General features: G+C 46.5%; 1 protein-coding gene across 3 annotated transcripts in view; it reads right to left on the bottom strand.

Moving 5' to 3' along the window:
* PGAP2 (post-GPI attachment to proteins 2) overlaps positions 1-25,785 on the bottom strand; it is a 187,140-nt gene that overhangs the window by 106,920 nt on the left and 54,435 nt on the right. For all 3 annotated transcript variants that reach the window (XM_086933762.1, XM_086933764.1, XM_086933763.1), the window contains exons 2-3: positions 22,428-22,599; positions 19,945-20,197 (exon numbers count right to left, since the gene is read on the bottom strand). In XM_086933762.1, the coding sequence (XP_086789888.1) occupies positions 19,945-20,197; positions 22,428-22,592 (418 nt within the window). In that variant the 5' untranslated portion in view covers positions 22,593-22,599. The remainder of the gene's footprint in view (positions 1-19,944; positions 20,198-22,427; positions 22,600-25,785) is intronic.

Below are 25,785 nucleotides of genomic sequence, written 5' to 3'. Positions count from 1 at the left end.
TAATCCACGACAGGGCGGAGCCACCCAGTCCAATCTGTTCCAATCGATCTAAAAGTCTCTTGTGGGACACCGTATCGAAAGCGGCGGACAGGTCGAGGAGGACCAACATGGCCTCCTCTCCCCTATCCACACATTCTCGAATGGTCTCCGATACTTTCAGCAGCGCAGTTTCCGTACTGAAACCAGTGCGGAAACCTGATTGGGAGTCATGGAGTAAGGAATTGGTCTCCAAATATTCCGCGAGTTGTAGTTGAACGGCCTTTTCCAAGACCTTCGCTGGTTTCGGAAGGAGGGAAATGGGGCGGTAATTGCAGAATTGCATGGGGTCCGCATCAGTTTTCTTCAAGATAGGTACTAACATGGCTTCTTTCCAAGCAACAGGAAATTGGCCTAGATGTAGTGAGGCATTCCATATAGAGGTGAGTGGCTCTATCAAGAGAGTCGCAAGATCACTCATAACCTTAGGGGGGGCCGGATCTAGCGGGGAACCTGATTTGCACTGTATAAGTAGTTTAAGTGCAAGGTCTGGGGTGAGGTCCTTGAACGCTACTAGGGAAGGTACAATGTCATTGCTGTTTGAGACGGGGGAAAGGGATTGTTCAGGTGCAGAGACTGAAGGAAAGGAAGATGAAATTTTCTCGATTTTTTCCTGAAAGAAATCTGATAGCCCATTACAAAGAGACTGGCTGGAGAGATTATTAGGTGTCATGGCGGGAGGTTTGACAAAGTCTTTAACAATATTAAACAAAGTTTTAGCCAAATTGTCTGCGTTTTTGATTTGGGAGGCAAAAAATTCTCTCATTGCAGACTTTTTTAGTTTAATAAATTTCTTTAAGGCCGTTCTATAAATGCTTTTTGCCTCTGGATCATAGGCTAGTCTCCAGCTGCGTTCTAATTTTTTACAGCGGCTTTTTTCTTCACGCAGGGCTGCGGAGAACCAAGGAGCTGAGGGACGGGATCTCGCAGACGAGACTGGTAGGGATGGGGCAATGCCATCGATAGCAGACAGTAAGGTCGCGTTGAACTTAGTAACGCAGATATCAATGTCCTCTATGTGAGGCTCCAGGGAGCACCGGAAGACAGGCTCTAGGGCAGTGCAAGTAACTTTATGCCATTTTCTCCTATGGTCCGTTCCTAGTTCCACCGGGGTTGGTGCTGGAGGCAACAGGATGTCGACCGCGAGAAGATAATGGTCGGACCAAGTAAGGGGAAGGGGAGGGTGGGTTATAGTACCCGGGAGATTGGAGAAAATTAGGTCCAATGTATGGCCCGCAACATACGTCGGGCCTTGGATTAATTGCGTCAGGCTCAAGCTCTGTAGAGAATCTAAAAATCGGGTGGCCTGGGGGCAGGTAGGATCATCGGCATGCAGGTTGAAATCGCCTAGTACTATAAAGTGCGGGTGCTTGAGAGACAGATCAGTTATAAGATGGACCAGCTGCGTTAAAGAAGAGGGTGACGCTTTTGGTGGGTTATAGACTAGAATGCCGGTTAAGTAGGCCGCCGCGGAATCAGCAATCGAAAAATACATGGCTTCAATCAGCCCAATATTTGTAAGTTTTTTTAATGGTGATTTTGAGGTGAGTTTTAAAAATAATGGCGAGTCCACCCCCCGTTTTGCCTTCTCGGTTGATGCCCATGAAGCTATAGTCCGGGGGGTGGCTAAATAGATATCTGGGTTTGAAGTATCCTTTATCCAGGACTCCGTGAGGAATAATATGTCCCAGTCGTATGTGGTCAGTGTAGACCAGATTTCATCCGCATGGCGGGGGAGAGATCTGCAATTAACCAGACCTGCCTTTAATATTCGTGAAGTGCTCGAGGAGGTAGTGAGTGGTGGGATGCGTTCACTCCAGGGAGGGAGAGTCAGGTTGCAATGTATACAATGGAAGGAGTGGCCGTCTAGGTTACTAGGGGGGCAGCGAACAGATGCTGCACAGGAGCCAGATCCTAATTATATAAGCTGTTCTCTGGTCAAGCTTACACGGTCCTTATTAGTCAACTGGGCAGGGGGGCTGGCCCTAGGCCCGTGCCAGGCGCGGACGGGCGCAGACGGGCTTGCCTTAGGCGCGCCCGCTGCGCCCGCCCGCTGCGCGGACGTGTAGACAGTTTGTTTTCATACATGACAGGAGGGTGGGAATCGTCCAGAAGCTGGACCGCTACCCTGCCTTCCCCAATATGGCGGCGGTTATTCCGCGACTACCGGCGTCAGCACCTCAATTCGGCTGCGCCGGTAAGCTCAAGCAATGGCTAAGACCCTGGAGGTGAAGTAGCTCTCACCTTCTGGGTCGCGTTACCAGGAAGTATAAAATAGCGGTCAGTAAAATATATACAATTTTTAAAAAGAGAAGTCCTGTAACAGTATTGCACACTAAGTAATTATTTCTACAAAGTGAGGTAAAGAGAGAGCGCCCCCGGCTTCCGCCTCAGGGGAAAGATGCTTTTAGTCTGCAGGCAAGGCGTAAATCAACCCTTAAGTAAGGCGGGAGGGCGGGAATCGTCCAGAAGCTGGACCGCTACCCTGCCTTCCCCAATATGGCGGCGGTTATTCCGCGACTACCGGCGTCAGCACCTCAATTCGGCTGGGTATAGTGCATTGTTTTGTGTTTGGGTTTGGAGAGGAGATGGGGAGGGGGGGAGGAGGTAAAGGTATTATAGCTAACAAGTAAATTAGAAATTTGAGTTTAGGAGAGATTATGCACAGCTCTTTTTAGGGGCACGAGAGAGAGAGAGTTCCAGTAGTGTTTGAGTGTTTGGGGTATTGTGTTCTCGCTAGGGGGAGTAAAGAGTCAAATACAGTGGACAATTTAGCGCTTAAGTGGGAGTTTTTGGGGTTGAGGCTGGTGTCTTTCTGCACATCACCTACCAAGACAGAGGCAAAGATGGGATCAGGTGACGAGAAAAAGAAGCTTCTGTAAACAAAGATTCCAATTTCAGGAGCTGTTCAGGAAGATGATCAAATTCTTCCTCCCTAACCGGCTGATGTATGTTCAGTCAGGATGTTGTAGTTCTGAGCCCTTATTGTATTTTGTTGTGTCTAGTCTCAATTATTCTTTTGCTACTGGCTCAGTACCCTGTTCAAATTGCCTAATCTGGACCCCTCAGTCGAGTTTAATTATAAATTAATATCCGTTCCCTGGCTGTTGCAAATATCCCTGAGGTTTTGGTTGGCCAAGACACTTGGAAGACCACTGTTTGCAAGACCTACATCAGTTGGGTTTTAGACGTGGCCTAGGAGCACAGAGGGACTTACTGGCGGTGTTGAATGACCCAAAACTGGATCCACATACTGGCTATGGTTATGCTCTGCCTGTCTGCTGCATTTCATTTAGTAGATCATAATGTCTTGATCAAACATGAAGGGGGGAGGTGAGCACGTGGGGAACCTCTGGGAAATTGAACGTCTTTTTAAACAAAATATAACCCAATACCTGGCGCATCCTATTTTCCGATCTGAACCTTTCCCAATTGATCGTAGTGTTCTTCAAGATTCACCGTTCTCCTTTCTTATTGAGCATATACTTGCATCACCTTCCTAACATCACCAGGGCATTTGGCCTCACAGTAACGTTCTCTGCCGGTGAATCTCCTCTTATTTTAGGACTGTCTACGTTTATCTAAAAAAAACAATATATAACCAAAGGGAATATCTCAGCAGCTCTGCAGTGGACGGACAGTATCTTCCGAAGACTCAGTGCTGCTAAAATGGGAGTACTCCTATAGAGCAGTAATTCTCCTTGGTCCTCTACTCTCTGGCCAACTTTTAAAGCTGCTATCCCTCGCGAGTGGAGAAACCGAAAACTTTGGGCTTCTGAACTGATAAGAATCTTAGCCAGTCCTCCCAGATTAAAGCGTGATCTGTTCCAGAACTGTGAAAATAGGGGAACAGAAGGTCCTCCCCTCTACTCCTCAACATCTTAAGAGTGTCAGTGGTTGATGTCATGTTATCTCCAGGCTAGACTACACTAACACTTGTTATCTTGGCCTTCAGTTGACTTCTATTGAAGAGCTGCAACACATGCAAAATAGCCATGTAGTTGGTGCATAATTTCAGAAAGTTAGAGATATATCAGAGGCCTTTCGGAAGCGGTCTTGCCTTCCATTTTCCAAACAGATTTGGTTTAAGGCGCTTTGTTTCAGTCACAATGTTTTCCATGCGGTGACCACCTTGTATCGTAGTCACTGCACCATCCCTATGGAATGTGCTTCCCTTTACATTCACAAAAATGCAAGACTGTCTGTTCTAGGAAGGCACTCAAAGCCCATTTATTTTGTTGATTTGTCTACCTTGACTGAGAGTATCCCTATCTAGCGGCAAGATGCCCCTGGGTGATAGTTTGTACTTTACAAGTTCATTCATTCTTATATTTATTCATACAGTACAAATCTAAACAGGAATGATATTTAGGGGGACTTTCTATAATGCCTGAGAAGAGCATAAAGGAATCCTTGGAAGAGGAGTAGCACTCTCCAGTTCCGCTCTCTTTTTGCAAACCCTACTGGGTTAATCCTACATGATTAAGGGGGTTCCTCCAGAACAGGGGTCTCCAACACTTTCTGTAGCGAGAGCTACTTTTGATCAGTGAAAATTGTTGTGAGCTACTGAACGCCAAGTAACTTGCACATTGTTACCAGACACCACCTCACCCAGCTTCATAGACTTTAAACCTAATGTCCTTGGACAAAGAACTGGGGCTAGGGGTGCTATGACAGGGCTGCCATGAGCGTTGGTGAGTGCATGGTCTGTGGGGATGTAGAACGCGTGTGTGAATGAATGGGATGTATGTATATGGGTGACTGAGAGCTTGTGTCGTATGTACCTGTGGCACAGGACATACCTTTCGTCATATGTGGCAGCGTTACAAGTACAACACAAATATACAACCATTACTATTTTTTAACTGGGAGAAATTTAAAGTGCAGAAAAATGTTCTGCAAAAATGAACATTTTTCTGCACTTTAATATCTCCCATTAAAAAAATTGCTGTATTTTTCAGTTATAAGTATGGCAGCGTGTCTACCAGCCACTTTGAGAGAGATCCCTGCTGTGTGTAAATGCAACACTTTGAAGTGGGAGAACATTTAACTGAAGAGTTAACGTTATGTTTATATGCATTACATAAAACTCATCATTTTTATGTTGTACCCTGTCAAAGTGTCTTTACAAACAGTAGACATTTAAGTCCCAGTGGCCTGTAGACATGGTGCCATATTTATAACAGGAAAATACAGTCATTTGTTTAAATGTGAGGAATTTAAAGTGAAAAAGACGCTTCATAAAACATTAGGACTTAATTAGATAATTTAAAGTATAGAAAAACATTACGACAATGTTTCATAGAAATTCTATATCTTCAGACACCAAAGAAATTCAACACCAATTTATAAAAGTAGACTATATGTCTGAAAATACATAGACACCACAATGAAAAAGATCCACTGGAGGGTTCTGGAGATATAGAATTTACAAGGTATAGTAAATCAGGTTATTTCACTTAACTGTAAACAAGCATTGGCAAATTTAAAAGAAATTGACACCTAGAAACGTTTTCACAAAAAAGTTTGGGCTATTTGGAATGCTGTCACTTAGAGTCACTTTAGGCAACCAACTCCGTCAAGAAACCAGACACGGAGACCAGCAAGGTCCTCAGAAACAGTTACCTCAACAGGTGAAGCAGTCCTCAGTCAGCTCCAGGTACTTTTATCTTTTGCAGGACTTTCCTATGGAAGTGGTCCTGATGCAAGGGATGCTGAAGATACTCCAAGGATGCTGTGGATGCGATGTGGATGACAGGGGTCTTGTTGAGACTACTCCTTTGTCCATAAAGGGGGTGAGGCGGCCCTGGTCACAGGGTTCACGTCCCTTAAAGTCTTCTCGGTTTTGGCAAAATTGAAGTCGCCACTGGACTACCAGTCGCCCAGCTTCACAGTGACAGACCAATGGTTCATGGGTTGTATAACTAATCCTCTGGGGGTCCCAGTTGCACTCCAACAACACTCCCAGTCTCATCGAACTTGGGTGCAACCTTGTTCGTAAGGTCCTGGTGCTGCAAGGTGCAGGTTGGCGGCGGGTTGAAGACTTTGGTCTACCAACTTGCCTCAGAAGCCTTCTCAGATGTTGTGTCTCTGTGCTGTGGACAGGAGGTCAGCTCACTGACTCTTGTAGTCTCTTGGCTTTGGCTGGGGCCTGGGCTCTGGAGAGGACTTCTCCTCGAGCAGGACACAGCAGCCACAGTCTCTCTCCTTTGCTAGCCACCATGATCAGAAGGCGCAATCCACACCAGTACAGCCTCTCTTTGCTGGTTCAACAGTGCAGCAGGGCAGTCCTTCTTCCTGTCCGGTCGAGATCTGAGCTCTGGGTGCCATGGGTGCCTTCCTTAAGCTCAGAATATGCCATCAGGGTAGGATACGGTTGGTGGCCAATGAGCTACCAGGTTCCCTCCTTCCGGATGACCACTTCCTACCTTGGAGGTGTGACATGTGGCTATCCCAGGATGCCCAGATTTGTCCACTCCCCAAGATGGCAGAACCTCTCTCCCGGTGTCCAGAGCTCTCTAGCCTAACATTTGAAGCTCACCTTTTGGGCTAACACCCCTGTGGCTTCCGGCCTGGGAGGTAACACCTCCTCCAGTAGCAGGCCTCTATTGTTATCTTTCCTGGGAGTAGTTAGCACGTCTCCCCAAAAAGGCAGAAAGCGGTCTGCTGGACAGACCGAGAGTACAAAAGCAAACGTGCACTGGAAACCTTGGGGTACTACAGTGACACCTTCTAAAGTTGCACTTTGCTCAACAGTGACGTTAAAGTCAATGTAACTATTGAATCAAATTTAATTCAATTAACTGATTCTGTTGATACCTTACAGTACCATCTTTAGTAGTCCCATGCAGAAGTTAGCAGGGAAAATGTGTCGATATCTAACTCTGTATTTGCCAAATGGGCTCAAGCCTTTCCACAGTAACACAACAACTTCGTGTTTTTTAATGTAGGAACATGTAAAAGTACATGTTCCGGTTTGTAACATACATCACCCTGCCTTAGGGCTCATTAGGCCTACCATAGGGGTGACTAACATGCATTAGAAAGAGAGGTTTGGGCTTTGCTATTAATTAAAATGGCAAAGTTGAGTTAGCAGTTTAAAACTGCCCTTCGTTGCAGACTTGCAACCATGGTTTACCTTGTCCCATTCGGGGTGACACAGTAAGTGCCACAATTCCTGGGTGGGTGGAGAGCACTAGAGTCTACAGGTCCTCAGTACATTTGGTTCTATACTAGGGACTTACCGGTAACTTTGTTTATGCCAATTGGGGACAAGCCAATTAAACATGCACCATTTTTAGGATCAGATCACATGCACGGAGTCCTGTTTAGCAGGGCTCAGGGATTTGGGAGCCATTACACCAAGTCACCATGAGGGGAAAAGTGTGTGTGTGGAGGGGAGTAAACCTGCAAAAAGCCTATTTCCTTGTCAGTCAGTCATAAGCTTTTATTCGATATGCAAGATATCTTGTAAGCACATTTAGAATACAAACATTACAGTTTCCAAAAAAGAAAAACATTACTACAAGAAGCCAGTAAAAAACTCATTAAGAAAGATAAAAGGACATGAAGTGCCCGTTAATAAATTAGCTAAAAAATGAATTAAACAGCTACTGACAATCTCTTACAACGAATAACGAATTTCCTTGTAGGATACGTGAGAAAGCTGGAGCTCCATGTAGAACCAGAGGGAAGCAGACAGACCTCCACCACAGCGAAAGGCAGGGGGCTCAGTTCTGCTAAAGGAAAACCACAGGTTTGATACCACTTTGGAAAGACTCCTTTTTAGCTTTACATTTTGTTCCAGGTGTTACATCAGCAGATATCAGGACATGGGCTGGCTTTACCATATGGAGTGCTGTAGCAGTGCCAATCTGCAAGAGTCAAACATCTGGTGTAAGCGATTGGCAGCGGAGATAGTGTAGAAAAATCACCACAGAACTCCTCTGAGTCTGCTTAAACTGCGAGCCTTCTACATAATCCGGTCCCCATCCCAGAAATGTTAAGCTGTCTGGGCTGCAGCATAATTGCACTTTTCGGTATTTTTCTGTTGTTTTATTCCCTCTGCATGCTTTCCTGGCCTTCCTGTAAGGACTGAACTTCCGCTACTCATCATTAATGCGAGGGACCGGATGCATCCGGGGGCGGACAGCGCTCCAAGGCTGCCTCCAAGCACTCAGGCATAGTTTTAATAGTCAGGGCAACAGGAGGCGGAACAATTTTGGCACATTAGGCTCACAGTGGATCTCCATGGATCTGAGGGGCTTTGATGAGAGTATGAAGTATTGCACACATGGAGTGTGTGGGAGGGGGGGGAAGAGGGGTTGCAGCAAGCTATGGAAGAGGGAGGACTGCAATTTGCTACATTTTTTAATTAGGTATGTATTATGCAGAGGATAATGATCATCGGCAAGTATTTATGCGTCTCTTTGCACCAGCTCTACTGGGCTTTCCAAGGTACACAATTCCAATGGTTAAGCAGCAAAATGATTATCAAGGGATCCTTGGCTGGACGGTGCCTACATGGGAAGAGAGATGAACAAGGGAGCACGACTGCTGGCTGATACTCAGAAATAGTCGTAGGCGAACAAAGCAAACACAAGGAGATGATGGGTGGAGCGCTGAAACTTCACTCCCTCCCAGTCACAAATCTGGGTTGAGCCCATCATCGTTATTTAGCTCACTTCGCCACCCCAATTCAGACACAGCTATATGCAAATCAGTCTTGACTCTGTGCCTCATGGGAACAGCCCAGCCCGAACTGCCAAGCCATGTCTTCCCTGGACCGGAAACAAGAATCCTGGGACCAGTTTCGGGGTAACAGCCCTCATCAGCCAGGCTAGCTTGAATCCAGTGGCAAAGTGAGCAAGTAGTCGTAGGCGCCAGTGGGCGAGGAGGGAGTTCCACATTTACAAGGTAACTTTCTAGGAGTGCTTCCAGCAGGATGTTAGGTTGAACATCTAAGTCTGAGGCATCCATGTTCTTTTCTTCTTTTGTACTGATTGGCAAGAAGTGTGTGGATCTGGTGGGAGGTGGTGGGGGGGGGGGCGTATGAAGGTGTTTGGGGCGCGGCTACCTATTTCCCTTTACATTTCTTGGCAGGGTAGGCCTTTATTTTTTGTCTGACCCAAACGGCCGGAAGATGCTTTGGGCTGCAAAAGACCTTTCCTTTGTTATCCTAGATGGCTTTACAATGGCAGCTCCATCGGGCTATGTGTGTTATTCTGCAGGTTCACCTCTTCCTGGTGTAGTTATGTTATTGTATCAACTTATGGGTGACACAAGGTTAAATACGTTGCTTGATACGCTCATGAAACAACTTCTTTATTATTTCAGCACTCTTTTATGCATAGTCATAAATAAAGAATTCAAAAGATAGAGAAAAAGAGAAGTGTATGTGGGCAGAGAGGACGGTATGAGCAGGGATAATGGAGAGCAGTATACTTTCAACTGTTTTCCCAGCATCAATTTTTCCCCACTGAGGCCATGCGCACAGGTTGATACTGTCATCTGCACACTGTTCTTGCTCTGATTTTGGGTTTACTCATTTGAGGTGCAAGGGTGATGACTGAGGCAGGTCTTTAAAATGCACCATTTAACCAACTTTTCACAAAATTGTTTTCTAAGAACATCCAATCCTTGTTCCTTGAAGAGGACTTCCATCAAAAAATGACTTCACAAGCTGTGCTCATTCTGAAAGATTCTTGTGTCAGAAATGTCTTGTTTACTATTTTGTTTACCCCTGCTGAGAAATGGACCAGGAACAACTATGAGAAAATATATGAATGAACCCGAACCTCTCCAAAAGCCCATAAAATAGGAGAAATAATTTGGGGGAAAGCACTTGGTGAATAGCTGGACGAGCACTCTAGCCAAGTTTGAGTTAAACATTTAATTTTGGACTCCAATGTAAGACCAATAGAGCACTTTACAAAAAACACTTATCATAGCAAGAGCTTCTAAAAAACTGGGGAAATATGGGAAAGATTTTGTGAAAGCAGAACTTTTCTTAAACCCTAGTTTTACATTAAAGTTAAGTTGAAATTGTCGCCGTTGTTGTGCCATTTATTGTTAATTGTGACAATTTAAAAAAATGTCAAACTTTAATCTAACTGTACCCTTATAGCTTCTTATAACTCCTTATGTCCCATCCCTCAACCCTAACACCACAAACTATCCCTTAGGGCTTTCGTCCCTTGAACCAAAATATAAAATATTACTATCCCTCACCGCTAGCAATCATTGTACCCTACTAGCCCCTTACAACCCCTTAACGCTTACCTTCCTGAATTCTAAAACCCCTTACTACCCCTTTACACACATTTTCTTAAACCCTAAAAACCCTTTACTACCCAACCCTTAATGGTACATTTCCCTGAACACTTAGGGCCCCATAGGATGGCAGGCGGACTTTGTCCGCCTGCCTTACCGATGTAAAACGGGACTGCCCGCCATAAGGGCTTGGGTCCCGTGGGGGCAATTAAAATGCACCCGCCACAGTGGCGGGCGCATCCCGCATTTTTAACATTGCGGCGGGCGTTGCTGAAAGCTCCGCCCGCCGCAATGCTAAAAATGCACATTGCGCACTTCAATGCACAACGTGACATGCACCGTGCGGTGCCTGTCACATTGTGTATTGAAGTGCAGGGGGGTACCTATGGTACCCCCCGTGTGCACCCCCTACCCTCCGGAGTCCCTGGGGGCCCGCAACGGACCCCACAAGACATTCCCGCATGCCTTTCCATGGCGGCAACGCTGCCATGGAAAAGCATGTTCCCGCCCACACCCTAATATGGATGGCGGTGTCTAACAGACACCGCCACCATATGAAACCCTTTTCCGCCCGGTCAACTCGTTGACCGGGCGGAAAAGCGGCGGTCGGTCTTTCCGTCCACCGCGGTCCCCCCGCCATAGTAATATGGCGGGGGAAATGGGTGGCGGGCGGGAAAGGATGTCGGATGGATCGCCACCGCCCGTATGGCGGTGGCGATCCGCCCGACATCCTAATGGGGCCCTAAATCATTTACTATACCTTATTGCTACCATAAACTGAACTCTACACTACCTTCTCTGAACCTAAAGGCCCCTTATTGTTACCCTAACCTGAACACTAAAAACCCTTACTACCTCTTAACGCTTTGGCTTCTGTGAACCCTTACTACTCTTCTACACTAAACTACCCTTCCCTGAACTCTAAAAAAACATTCTACACTTAAAACACACAATTCCTGAACCCTAACAATCCCTTAGTAGGACGTAACGCTACCGTTCAGTGAATCCTAAAACCTCTTACTAGCCCCAGGCCCCTTTCCCACCCTACAGTAAATGTGCATCTCTACTTCAGCAGGATACCCTTGCCCCTACTCCGAGGACACCTACCTTTGCCTTATAAGAAGTGACATTTTCAATTTTTTTGAAGCCCCAAGGTTTGTATTATTTCAGAAAACAAATTTTTTACAACTTTTTCAGACTACTTTAGCCCCCCCCCCCCCCAATATATTTATTGCAAACTGTGTAGGGGAAGCTCTGAACGAACAAGGTCGGGGTTGACGCTAAGTTGATAAAGATGGGGAACGCGGTGCATGGAATCTATATTAGAAAGGTAGGATAACCGAAGCGAAGGATAGCGCTTTAGCTCTCCATCACATATGCTCCCAACCCCCCCCCCCCCCCGCCACCACCACCCTCCCCCCAGAGTCAGTGGTAACAAACTGTGTGATTACAATGTAAAATTTCATTCATCGTCTCTACTAGAATAATCAACAAAAAAGCACCGACACAACCCTCAGAACACATGGTCTTGAGATCCTTGAAGGAAACATCAGTCGAGCCAGGATCTCATGCCCTTTGATGGTTCTGTTAATGCAGGGATACAAGTGCCTTGTATGCCCATTTAGAAAAGGATAACCCAATGTGTGCACCAACGCCTACATCTCTATGCAGTATACAGCCAACATCATCAACTAAAACTCACCCTATTGAAGGCCTTCTACAGTCTTTAACCTGCTGAAGGCAGAGCATGCAATGAAACGTCATCTGCCCTCGCCTTGCACCGGATGAGCTATTTAATCAGCTTTATCTAAATAGCGTGGAACTCAGAATTAAAAACATCAAAGCATCTCCTAATCTGTGCACTTGTTGTAGACAGGTAAGCTCACATATGCTCAACATGATGACCAGAAACATGATGACCAAAGGCTAGCATGAGAGGCAAGACAGGACTGGGGCAGAAAGCAGGCCCGGGAACCAAATTAAACAAGCATTGAAAATGCAATAGGTCTCGCATTTCATTAAGTTAAAGCTATTTGCTTCGTTAATGGTATTGTATAGCAAAGGAAATGGCTTTAACTTAATGAAAGGCGATACCTATTGCATTTTTAATGCTTGTTTTGTGGACTGCAGTGACAGCAAGCACATCAATGTGCATGTGGTATTTCGCAACTGTTTACCAAGCCTGTTTTCCTGTGTGTGAGAGCCCGGGTGCTCTCACGTGTCTGTCAGCCTTGTGTGTATCTGTTAAATGACCACGCCTGATTGCGCAATGCTGTGTGTGTGTGTGTGTCAGCATGCCCAGACCACACCCTCGCTGTCTGCAGGCCTGCCTCTTGTGTACTCACGTGTGTCAGCCTGTGCTGGGTGTCTTTCAGTCTGCACTCACTCCTCGGAGGCAGTCTCCTTTGTGTGAGCATCACGTGTCAGCATGTGCAGGGTGTCTGGGTGCAACCCCTCTGTGCGGCGGTCTGCTGTATCCACGTTTGCTTTGTGTCTGTTTTCATTGCCTGTGAGTCAGTATCTTGTTTATCCGTGTGTGTCAGCGTGTGCTGGAGGCTGCCTGTGCCGTGTGTGTCAGCATGTGCTGGAGGCTGTCTGGGTCCACTCTGTCTTGTCTGGGCTCTGCTGTAGTTATGTCTGATGTCTTGCTTCTCATGTACCCCTGTGCCTGTCAGTGTGTTCTTTAGGTCTGTCGCTGCCTGTCTGGGTGAGTCTGTCCCTTGAGTATCGGTTAGTTTGTCAGCCGTTGCTGGGTGTGTGTTTTTTGCCTGTACTTTGTGAACCTGTCTGTTTCGCACCCGTGTGTGCTCGCTGGTGGTCTGCTTGCTCCTGTGTCTCTTATGCACCTGCATGTCTTTGTTTATTCTGGCTGTGCTGTTGTGTGCGGCTACCTTGTAGTGCTCGTATTGTGTATTGTCTGAGTTCAAGCGTGTGCAGCTTCTTTGTTTCTCTGTGTGCTCTTGCCCTCTCTGAGTGCCTCGGTCTTTTATGTGTCCCCCTGTGTGCCCGCTGTCTCCCTGTCCCCACGTTGAGTCAGCCTCCTTAATGCCATTGTGTGCTGCAGGCCCGAAGCCTTCTCTCTGTGTGTGTACCGTCACAGACTGGCCTGTGTGCAGGTGAAATTTGGGTTACTTCTGGCGTAATTTCGTGTTACTCGTTTTATATACAATTCCAGAAATTACTCTACTGTGCCACATCGCATATTAAGCAGCTTTGGTAAACAAGCACGGTACCGCAAAGGCAGCCGCGTGTTTATTTTCGCATCGCACTTTCACTTTAAGAGAAAGCGCAATGCGAAAATAAACATGCGGCTGACGTTGCCAAAGCCGAATGTGAAGAAAAAAAAGTGCATACCAACTAATGAAGGAGTGTGTGTACTGCCGCCGGAAAAAGATCCAATCCCGGTGGGCGGGGCCAAAAGGAGACAGGCGGCAACAAGGAGGGACTAATAAGGCTCCTTTACAATCAGAAGCCAGCGTTTTGCATGGGAGATGACGCTACCCAATTAAAAAGATGGGCGGGGCTTCAACTCCGCCTCAGAGCTTCCGAATCCGTATTGATTCCAAGAAGCTCTCGTACGACGAGAACAGCGCATGACCGCTGCTTTCGCCAGCTGAAACCCAAATAGGTGTCCACCATTAATGAATCTGATAGTCTAAATAGTGGCCCACATTAGCAAATGTTTTGAATTTTTTTTCTTGTAAAGTCACCCTGTCAGGCTTAATTTGTGACAGTGCTTTCTGGTGCTCAGCACCGGCACTTAATTGGTTTCCGGTGCTCGGCACCATCACCTAATTGTCAACACCATACTTAAAACAGTCTACCACATGGTGGCACTGCTCATCTAATTTATAGGGTACTAGAACAGTTGTTTACGAATACAATATACATTAAAATAGTGCTAATAACTGCCTCCCCAATCATTCCTTTAGCTTTGGGGACCTGGAATAATCTGAACTGTTGCATTTACATGCAAGAGAGATGGTCAGTAGTTGGTTTGGCAGCGATGACAAGGGTGACGTGTGGTGCAAGCTGCAGTGGCCTCCTGGTCAGAGCCCTGGCAATTAATATTTTACAAATTAAACACCCTGTATAGGTGTTTTGCAAGGTATAGGAGACTGTATGCATTTCTGCTTGCAACAGGTAATACCTTGATCTGTCAGACCAGCCTTTCAGCCACTGCCAGATAGCCCTGTAGGGCAGTCGAGGGTACCTTAGGCATTTACCATGCTCATCAGTGGACCAATTTGAAATAGGTTTTTGAGTGGTCCCCGCCTTCTACAAAACAGAGGAGCCAAATCAGACTGGTGGTCCGTGGACCGCCAAACCTGGGGCGACGTCGTATTCGGACTTTGGTGGTCGGACCGCCATGGGACTGTAGGACCCGCCAGGGATCAGTGCTCCCTCGATGGTGGTGTGGCGTCTGAGGCTCGCAACATGCTAGTTATTGAGGAGAGGAGATGCCTAACGGGAATCTGGAGAACTGGGTTTGAGTCTTGCAAGGGCGCTGAACATCCTGGGATTCTGGGCAAATCACCTAACCTCCCCATGCCTACTAAAAATAAATGTGTCCTCATGTAATGCAACTGGTGCTCGTGTAAAGCGCTCTGATACCCGATTCAGGTCAAGTTCGTGCTATATAAAAACTCTACAAAATAAAACAAGCATTTGCAATGCAATAGGTCTCGCATTAGGAAAGTTTGAGCTATTGGAATTGTAAATGACAATTTTTTTTAGTTAGGTGTTGTTTTTGAAAATAGCGAAATTAATAGCTTTGTCATTTACAATGCCAATAGTTATAATTTTTGCAAATGTGACACATATTGCACTTGTAATGCAATATGTGTTGTATTTACGTGACTTACATGTATTGATATTACAAATAACAATGGCTTTTCATTTTTTTTTTACATAATTAATACTTAAATAAAAGGTATTATAATTTATAATGGCAATAGCTTAAAGTTTTGTAAATAACTTGTGAAGATTATGTTCTGTGTCTTTTATTGTTACAAAACTCCTAGAACAGAAGTGAAATATTAACATGTTTTTGTTACATTTGTAATAAAGCTTGAAACATTGAGAGAACATATTTGAAGTAGTTGTTGAATGGTTGCACAGATTGATGTTGTGGTGGCGAATGAGTGATGCGGGGTGAGGATGTGAGAGGGTGTTTGAGGGTGAGAGGGGGTGTGAGGGTGAGAGTGAGGGTGAGTGAGGGTGAGTGAGGGTGGGTGAGGGTGGGTGAGGGTGGGTGAGGGTGAGGGTGGGTGAGGGTGAGAGGGGGTGAGGGTGTGTGTGTGTGTGAGGGTGAGTGTGAGGGTGAAGGGGTGTGTGTGGGGGTGAAGGGGTGTGTGAGGGTGAGGGGGGGTGTGAGGGTGAGGGGGGTGTGAGGGTGAGGGGGGTGTGAGGGTGAGGGGGTGTGTGAGGGGGTGTGTGAGGGTGAGTGAGGGAGGGTGAAGGGGGGTGAGTGAGGGTGTGTGGCCGAGGAGGTGTGAGGGTGTGTGAGGATGAGTGAGGCTTTGATTGTGTGAGGGTGAGTGTGTGATGGTGTGAGGGTGAGTGAGGGTTTGATGGTGTGTGGGTGAGGGTGCGAGGATGTGAGAGGGTGGGGTGATGTGAGGGTTGTGAGGGTGAGGGGGGTGTGAGGGTGAGTGAGGGTGACTAGGAGAAGCTGGCAGTGTAGTTCTCCGGTTCCACACCTAGTGTCACAACAGAGATCTTGATGTTACTGCAAAAGCCTATTGCCTCCAACACAACACAGCTGAGTGTTTCAGATTTAAAAACAGACAGGGATGGGCATGTAGTGCAGGTAGTGGGCACCAGTACTTATTTTTAAGGTCCAAGAATTATTTTTCGTCATCTGACTTTGGTGTAGAGCACAACAGAGAAAGGCTAAAAAGGAAGAAAGGATAAGAAAACTGGCACTAAAGCAGCAGGGGTAAGAAAAAGAAACTGGAAAGTGAGGTATAAGAGAGGAAGAGTAAAGTGGTGTAAGAAAAGTTGATGAGGTGGAATCAAAACAAGGCAGCCTCAGTATTCAACAATCCCAGCATTCAGTAGAATCTGTGGTTAACTCCCGAGAAAACTGAGCTCCGGCACTTTTATGCATATATTATTTTACAAATTAAGCGCCGGAATAAAGGTTTAGCTAGACTCTTTTCATTGTGTAAGTGTTACATCATCCTCCGGCTCAACAGCCACATCTCTACCGGTGAAGAAAAGAGAGCAAAAGAGCTTCCAACCACACACACACACAGAAGGTGCTGACTGGTTGTGCAAGTCTGCTTGTACATAGCTGTGCTCAGTCACTGAGTTCAAATACACTCCCTTGAATAGAACCAGACAGCAGGGAATCTGAAGAACCAGGGATGGATCTATGTGCGCCCACCTTGTTTCTGGCAGCAGCAGGGTAAAAGGATGCCTGTTGCACCTGGAGTGGAAAGGAAGCATGTAAGAGCGGCCTGGGGTCAAATGTCATGAACTGCAAACCGGAACAGTTAACAAGACTCAGAGGGACGCTAGTGTCCCACACCAACGCAGGAATTCCAGACACATGAAGCCACAAAACAAACAAGAATGTTTCAGCCAATAAATTACGCAAATTCTCCATGACTTGAAACGTGAGAATACCCAGCTGTGAGACTGCATGAATATCAACGCCAGCAGAAACTGGTCTGAGGCGGGGACAGAGATAATGAATGACACGCGAAGCGCCATGACATTCCCCATTCAAAATGCAAGTCACCCGGACGAGGGGCTCCCCCGGGTCTCTGCAGCGCAGGGAAACAAGGAAGTGTCAGCACAGAAAAGCGGGCGAATAAAATAAAACACAACTTTTACACATATCGAAGTCCTATGTGCTGACGCGGTGCCCAGGGTGACGTGTCTACAGACAGGAAAGGATTAAACAGCAAACTCACCGCAGCAGCCCGGCGTCAACAGGAAGCCAGGCAACCTTTGTTGGGACGGGGGCGGGGCCGGACACGCGACCGGAGCTTCCCAAGAGGCAGGCTGCAGTGGCTGGCGCATGGCTCCGGTGCAGAGAGGAGAGCCCTGCGTGCAGCCGGCGTCCGCCCGGGAAGCCAAGGAGCGGAGTGCCGGTGTCCCTGTGCCCGTTGACGTCGGAAGAGTCCTGCGGAGTAGAAGTCCCGGTGAGTGGAGCTGCAGCGTGTGTATGTGTGTGTGTGCGCGCGCGCGCCTGTGTGCGTGCGTGCATGCAGAGGAGTGGGGGCTGGATGTGTCCGGTGAGTGGGGCTCCGTGCTTGCGTGTCTGTGTGTATGCAGGGGGTTGGGTGGGGGGCGGCAGCGTGTGTGTGTGTGTGTGTGTGTGCGCGCGCGCCTGTGTGTATGCGTGCATGCAGAGGGGTGGGGGCTGGCTGTGTGTGAGCAGGGGCTGTGAGTTACTAGTTACTCTGCGCAAGCGCGGCTCAGACACGCGCTCCCGCGGTCAAATCCGAGACTGCAAAAGCGCGCGTCTGAGTCGTGTCCAGTCTCCTGAATACGGGCGACATTAGGTCTGTAGCAGACACTCTCAATGCTCACGCATTGAGCGTACGTCTGCTCGACCTAAAAATATTATACGTTTCCTCACTGCCACTTTTTATGGCGGTGAGCCCGCAATGAAAAGTGTGGTGGTGAGGAAACTAAGGGGGCCCCTCACGGCCCCCTGATGCCTCAGGGTGTGGGTATACATGCAAGGGGCATATGGTGTGCCTCCCTGTGTGCATACACCCCTTGTTTCTGCACGGCCTAGAGTGCACAGTCCAGGCTGGGCAGGAACGGACTTTGGCAGTCCCTCGGCGCTGCCTTTTTACGGGTCACTGATGAGTCTGCGAACGGCAACGCCAAGGGATTGCCGAAGCACTGCCTGCCAAACCAGGAGAACACTCCTAATCTAGTGGGTGGTCGAGTTTGACGGTGTGGGAGCGGGGCACTGGCGTGGCAGCCCGCCCCCACACCACCAAACTCGTAATCAGCCCCAGAATAATCAACACTATTCTAGACCAACTGACACGTTTTAGTTCAGTCTCGCAAAGACAAGGATGTAACCATTGTGGGACATGGTGTAATCTCAGTGTACCAAGTGCCTTCCCACACAACCCTCCCCCCCCCCCCAATATTAGGCACTTAAGACACGCTAGCTCTGCTTCCATCAAAAACACCAATTTATACAAGAGCAGAACCTCCTAAAGGGGAGAGTGTGGGGTTGAGTTAAACTCCACTACTCAAGGTGCCCACCTGGAGCCTGGAACAACAGCATCCATCCTCCCTTCAGTGCGCAACTGCTCTGAATTCCCCGTGACTCTTTCTGCCAGGAGTCAGACTCAGAGGACTTCACATGTATGAGACTGAAGGCACCTCCTGCGGCCAGGTACAGAGTATCACTAGACCACCAGTGGTGGTGGAGCTGTGCAGTCTCAGCCAGTGAGAAAGAAGAAAGAAGCCTCTGTAATCTGCACCCCCTTGCTCACTTCTTCCAGGTACAGGGGGTATTTGCAGAGCTTTGTGGAAAGGCTCTCCAGGCGACATGTATGTGCTCTACAAAGCACCCTTGTTAACTCTGCTATCAGCGTCTCATGCCCAAGGTTTGCCATTAACTTGCCATCTGGTGGCAGCATCTGTGTACCTCTCACTAGCATCGAAAGAAGTGACATGATCTATCTGATCTCCACCCTCCAGGTTCTGCACCGCAGTCACATCTTAACTATAGCAATTATAGCCCCAGAGACAAAGATTGTATTAGGGGCATCTTTGTGTCGTTCCCTCTAACACTCAATTGAACTTCATCAAACTATGGTGCATGGGGTAGAACCAGCCCTGTTGGAGACGCGCAGCAGCAACCCTCACAAGCAGGACTGGTGTGTTCATAAGGATGTGGTAAGGCAACCAGCTTATGGTGCCAATAGTACACGGAAAAGAGCACTTTACTGCAGCTTTATCCACAAGCCCACTTGCTAGGATACACACACCCTTTTTTGCATTTTGCACCCTTAATCCTTGGAATATTCCTGTCCATCTGATAGCTTTCACACTGTGACAGCATTTGATCCATAAGGCACCACACTAGCATCTGCTCAGTCAAGGCAGCTGATAAAGCTTCCCTAACATAAGGCCTCTGAGACCTACTCCCCTGTCCTGAAGTTAGAAAAAAAAATAATATAAAGGGGCAGGTTAAGGATACCCTGCTCCTTTGGCCACATGGGTGGGACCCAGAGGGACCCCATTGGGCCAAGAAGGGGAAAAAAGCGGCAAAAAAGTGCACTGATCCCGCAGGACTCTCGTGGGATTGTAAAAAAAAGAAAAATGATGGCCAGGCTGCATTTATTACATTTATGCCCCGAGGAGCCCATCCCTGTAAAAAAAAAAAAAGAAATCTAAATAAATCAAGGAACCACTGGCTGAAAGTGTACTTAGTCATGTCTCCCTCCTCGGACCACACACCCTTTTTGAAACCCCTCGCAGTCTGCTGTGCGCTTTGGACATTGCAACAGAGTAGTTAGTAGCATTAGACAAGAAAGCTCAATTATTCATATTCCTTAATCAGATGGCCACTACTATACATAGTGTCACCTGGCAGGAACTCCAAGACTGCAGTAATAGAAGGTATATTGTGTGCTGAAACCGGTCACCTACCAGCGTTCTCTATAGAGGACACGTATGTCAGCAGGAGCAGGCATAGGTTCTCCAGGACGTTCAGGATGACATTAATGTGGCACAAGAGGTGGTAAGTGCGGATGGAACATGACGTGGCAAGATAATGATTCCAGTAGGCCACAGCCACCAGGAAGCGGGGTGCAGAGTGGAGGCCAATGCAGAAGCGCCAGACATACCTCTGTGGGGTTTCTCCCCCAATCGAAGCACTAATGGAGGGGAGATAATTCGGAACCTAAAAAACAAAAAGGATAGATAGGTTACTAGAGGCCCGATGGGCTACTAGCCATCTACCAAGAATGCTTGTTTTTATGGACTGTCAACATTCCATACCAAACAGTATTACTCCAATTGAAATAACTACATTATGTCAAAACAAATTCCTACTCTTGACAATTCCAAAAGTGCCTAAATTCTGTAAAAATGAAACATTTCTTTTAATGTTTTTTTTTTAATAGAAATGTGAAGCCCGTGAGGCCCAGAATCTTCTGTTTCATGGTTCAAAATGTAAATTCATACCATCACTTCTGAGTTTAAAAGACACTCTTTTTTTATCACGAGTGTAGTAAACTCATTCAAAACATCCTCTTACCCTTGACAATGACCCCTCCTCCAGGCTACAGTCAATTACCTGACAGAAAATTGCAATTGTATTTGTTTTGCGCTTACTACCCCTGACGAGGCGTTAAAGCATTTTTTCGGCGAGTAGCACGCTACTAAGGAACCCAAAGTGGATTAGTGGTGGATTAGTGCAGGGAACTCAAAATTGTTCATTTGAGTTGTGGACATGTGAGGCGGTTAGTTGGATTGAATAGAATAAGAGAGGGGTAGCAGAAGGAAGAGTCTAAAAGGTGTTATTTTGGTAATCAAAGTACTAAAATTAGTTTAGAAATGAGTCAAAGGAGGGATAAGGGGGGGAAAGAGTCTAGAACCAGAAACCACATGCACGCTACCGCGCCCCACTGCCCTACCATGACACTCTGGTTATGAGAAGCCAATGAGCAGACTGAGTCTCAGAGACACCAGAAGTCCTGTGTCAATGCTGTGAGCCCAACTACACATGTAGGACTACACAGATACAGCGGCAGAATACTCTGAACTTATTGCATAGGCTGGCACCAAGGCAGCGCTTTGAAGATTTTTTGCCATTGGACAGTCGCAGACAGACGCTAAGTGTTAAAGTTTGTCCCGCCGTGAAAGGCCTAATGGGGGATTTTAATGTCTGGGCGGAACACCCGGTGCCCTAGCCCCTACATCCCTTTTGTTGGTTTCGAAGAACTCCTCTTCACGTGACGGATCAGAGTGGCACAGGATCATGAGATGGTTGAAAGGACAGCATGCTCTTGGTTTTTAAATTTTTTCTTTTTGGGTGGGCCTCCGACCGTACTCCTCCTTTTCATCGGTTTCCAGTAGGGGTTGGCACTCCGAGTTCTCCTGCTTCCCCCCACTTTATTGCCCAATCTATACCTCCTGCTGTGTCTAATCCCAGAGTGCACTCCGGGTGGGAAAGTGTCTTTCGGGGAGTAATATTTGGCATAAAGTCTGCATATCCTAAGCCGCATCGGCAGGTCTTCCGAGTGCTCATCTATGTGAACACTGAATGCAACAATAAAGAGGTGTCAGAGTGTCCCCCCATTTCTAGGAACTTTATTATACATCAAGCTGCCACACTTTACTGAACTACGAACCTTTAGTGAATAAAGTGCTATAAAGACAGGTCACGGACTGGACACTACATTTTATGGTCTTCATTATTTGTGAACGCTATCCCAGTTTCTGAGCCTACATCACCCTTCTAGTGTAACCTTTGACTGCTCGACCTCGCTACCCCCACCCCCAAAAGTGCTTTGCGTCTTAGTGTGCTTGCAGTAGTGCCCTGCCCAAGCCTTCAAGTCCCAGGGATAAAGTCAATATTTTATAGGATTGCTTAGTTGTCATTTAGCCCTCTGGGCTTCAGAAAATGTAGCTGACATAGTGGCACGTAGTCCATGCGGTTCCAGAGACAAAGAACAATACTACAAGGATTCTTCCATTTCTCTAACCACCCTTACATCCCCATCACCCTCCCCACTCCAGCACCCCCCTCCCAAGAGCTGTGGGTCCTGAAGATATGGCTGGTAACTTACTTCAAAGATTAACATCGTGGCAGGCTTCTAGTCTTCTAGTAACAGAATAAATACTAGATTAAAAGCGATTTCAAGTTGTTCATTATACCCGGAAGACAATGGGACCAGGACAGCAATGGGAGTATTGGAAACACTGAACATGTATGAAGGTTACTACAATGTTTAGGTGAGTGTGAAACAGATGGGTCTTATGCACAGCCTTTCTTAATATGTCAGTGGTAGAGGCATCAGAGGCTAGCCATTACCACCTTATTCTGCATGATTAATACCAGTGTTGTACAGTCCAGCGGCCAAATCAGAGACCCACTGACGATTCCAAGTAACATCCCAGGCACTTACCCCACAGTGCGTTGCCGTGGTCTCCTCAAAGTGGAAAATGAGAGAGCAGAATACGCAGAAGAGGAACCCAAACAGGGGTAAGCAGACGGTCGTCACGGCTAACGTGGTGAAGCGGACCTGAATCAGGGTCCCCTCGCGCTCCAGTGGTAGTGGCATCTGCACCATCTTGCACCTGCGGGCAACCAGAAGGCATTAGCACAGGAAAAGACTTCTGGGCAAGCCACATAGGAAGCCACATTGAGAAAACATCCCCCTGCTGCCAGAAGACGCGAGGAAATTCACTACATTTATTGTTTTTAAAGTAAATGGCTTTGCAAACGTCTGCACAAGGACACTGAATTCATAATGCAATTGATCACAAGGATTTTACAGGACCATGCTCGCCACATTTTGAAAACTAAAACGGAATCATTAAAAATATATTTTTATCAACCACTCACTATCAAATCATTTTATTGCTAGACTTGGGGCAACTGCTGGTTCATACTTCCATCTCCTAGTCAATGGGATTCCCTTACTCTGACAATCAGGATGGCCTCCCCTCCTTCATGGAATCTCCAAGAAGATCCTAATTTGATACTTTCTTACTCGACTCTGCAGGCAGAGATTGCCTCCACCTGTTCTCTTGGGGTCTTACCTACCAAAGAGATGCTTCAATCTCACTGTGCCCCTTATATGCTACATACCATCAGCTTAGGGTGACCAGACTCTGAAAACTAAAAACCAGGACATGCCACAAACAAAGTGGGACTATATATTAGCAGTGACAGGGAGACATAAAAGGCCTTAACCAACACTCACCAACATAAAATCCACAGACAAAGATGTGCTAATGGTGAATTAAATGTGACTTTTGCACACAGTATCATCTGGGTTAACTAAATTGCTGTCTGCTGAGGGCTGCTGAGGAGTTTTGTTCCGCAGTACAAGAAAAGTTGCCTCCCTCTGTGCTCAGTAGATCCTCTCTAACAAGCATTTGCAGTGCAATAGGTCTCGCATTTGCGAGAGTGTAAGCTAATGGCCTTCTAAATGACAATGCCTTTTATTTATCTGTTTTGCTAATTAACACATAAATAAAAGGCATGGTCATTTACAATTTCAATGGCTCAAACTCTGCAAAGAAGTGGCCGCCATTGTCCCGGGCTGCTCGGAAAGTGAAAGCACGCAAGCGCAATGAATGTTATAGGAAAGCATGTTGTGCCTGCAGTAGGAGAAACTCATTAAAGATAATAGTGTTTAAAGACTAAAAAAGACGTACAGTGTAACCACCAAAGAAAAAGGGCCAGTCCTCATGGGAGGTTACAAATGAAGACAACGAGGTACTAACAAGCATGAAGCCTATTAACGAATCAGAAGCCAGCATTTACGAAGGGCAAAGATACAAGTCAATGACAAATGTGGGCGGAGAGTGGGTGGGACTACTATTCCATACACCAATACAGCATGCTGCAAAGCAGCGCATGCGCTGCCCAGGGTCGACCTAAAAACTTGGACATGAGCTAAATTTACTCAAATGCACCTGGACAGACGGTGAAATAACCAGGGCTGTCGAACAAACAGAGGATGCCTGGTCACCCTACTTTAAGTGCTAATGGAGCTATTATCAAGAGGTGAATCTAGCTGATCTTAGCCCGTATATTCATAAGACAACTATAGAAAACGCCTTCCACATGAAGTCACTGATCAATTATGCAGAAACCAGACGGACCTGATTTTCGACCAGAAAGGTAACTCAACAGGAGCAAGACTGGAATCTGAATCATGCGGTAGACGTTCACAAACAGCCAGAGGACAAAACCTGAAGGAGGTTCCGCAGTAGCACCAGCTTCCACACTACAATTTCACAATTTGCCTGCAGAGAACAGAACTTTAGAGCTGACAAGCATCAATGGAAGTGAAGAGAATGCTGCCACTGTCTCCTGAAGAGCCAGGCTAGCTTAGCAGTAGACACAGATTAAAACAGAAAGTGAGGACAGATGCAAACTGCCTCATACCAGAGCAAAGGATTTCCACTGGTTTGTCGGAAACCTCAAACATATCGACGGATGGTCTTAAACTGAACTAGTGAGTGGCCCTGTATGTTAATTGTGCAGAGCTCGGTGAGGAATGCTCGCACTATGGGCGCTTCTACGAAATCACTGTTGTGGTTTAAAAAGATCACACACGTCACAAAACTGAAAGGAAGCCCACTATGTAACCTACAATCAGAGAAATGTCCTCAGGTCTCAGCTTTTCTCCATTGGTTAGGTGTTGTACAAAGTGCTTGGGTAACCACTGCTAGACGTCTCTGCAGAGATCGAGATGAGCGTTAACTGCATATTTTGGATATAGCGCTGTGAAGACCTTGCCTCTTGATATAGGATAGAGGCTCACAAAATCCATCAATTTCATCCTCGATGATCTGATAGAAGAGAACTTCAAGGCAACTATCACCAGTTCTATTAAGGCCATGATGTGGTTCTCGATGGTAGCTGCTCCTTTAGAAAATTTTACCCTGACATCCGCAAGGTGAATCAGTAAAACCAGGCGGACCCTCTGCACTACACTGACTTGGGGACCGGAGTGGCTAAAGAGTTCTACATGCACAACCTGGACACACCTGTACATATCATCAGAAAAAAACTGATAGTTAAAAAATATATATATTTTAGGCTTTATCGAATACATAAGGGCGACACACAGATCAATCGTAGTTCTTGCATAGGCCTGCCGTTTATTATCAGCAGAACAACGGTAGTCCATGCAGATGCCTGTCTGATTCACCTGCAATACAATGGTAATCCATGCAGACGTCTGCCTCTTACCAGCAAAACAAAGGTAGTTCTTATACATGCCTACCTCTATCATGACCAGAATGGTAGGCCAAGCTCAGTATACATTTAGAATGGACAATACATTCATGTATTTTTAGGATTTACTACATGTTCATATATTTACTGAAAGAAGAAGATGCCCAACCACATTTTACACCCACGGGCTGGCACAACGTGGTTTAAATTACAATGGAGAAAAAATGCCGCACTCCCAGGAGTTCAAATTCTTTATTTGCCACATCAACTTCATTAAAGCTTTCTATTGGAGCCCCGTTATGCATTTCGACTTCCGTCTTCCTCAGATGGTAATTACTCACAGCTGTTTGCCATGTAGTGCTTTTTGTCTTGGACAGAGCATTGTGGGATTTGTAATTCTTGTCATGGTATTTTGATGTTTATATTATTTGTGCTGGGTGCTCTTTTTCAAATCAAATTTCTTTTCGTTTATTCTTATTGATTACCATGAATGCTTTCCCTAAATCGACATTAAATATGTTTTCTACAAAGTGCTGACTCCTAGGCCCTTTCTCCTCTTTCAATCGCGG

Source organism: Lissotriton vulgaris, chromosome 8 (genome assembly GCF_964263255.1).
Source record: "Lissotriton vulgaris chromosome 8, aLisVul1.2, whole genome shotgun sequence".
NCBI classification, from domain to species: Eukaryota; Metazoa; Chordata; class Amphibia; order Caudata; family Salamandridae; genus Lissotriton; species Lissotriton vulgaris.
Note: the sequence above shows the minus strand (reverse complement) of the source record. Positions and strands in the feature narration are given on the sequence as shown.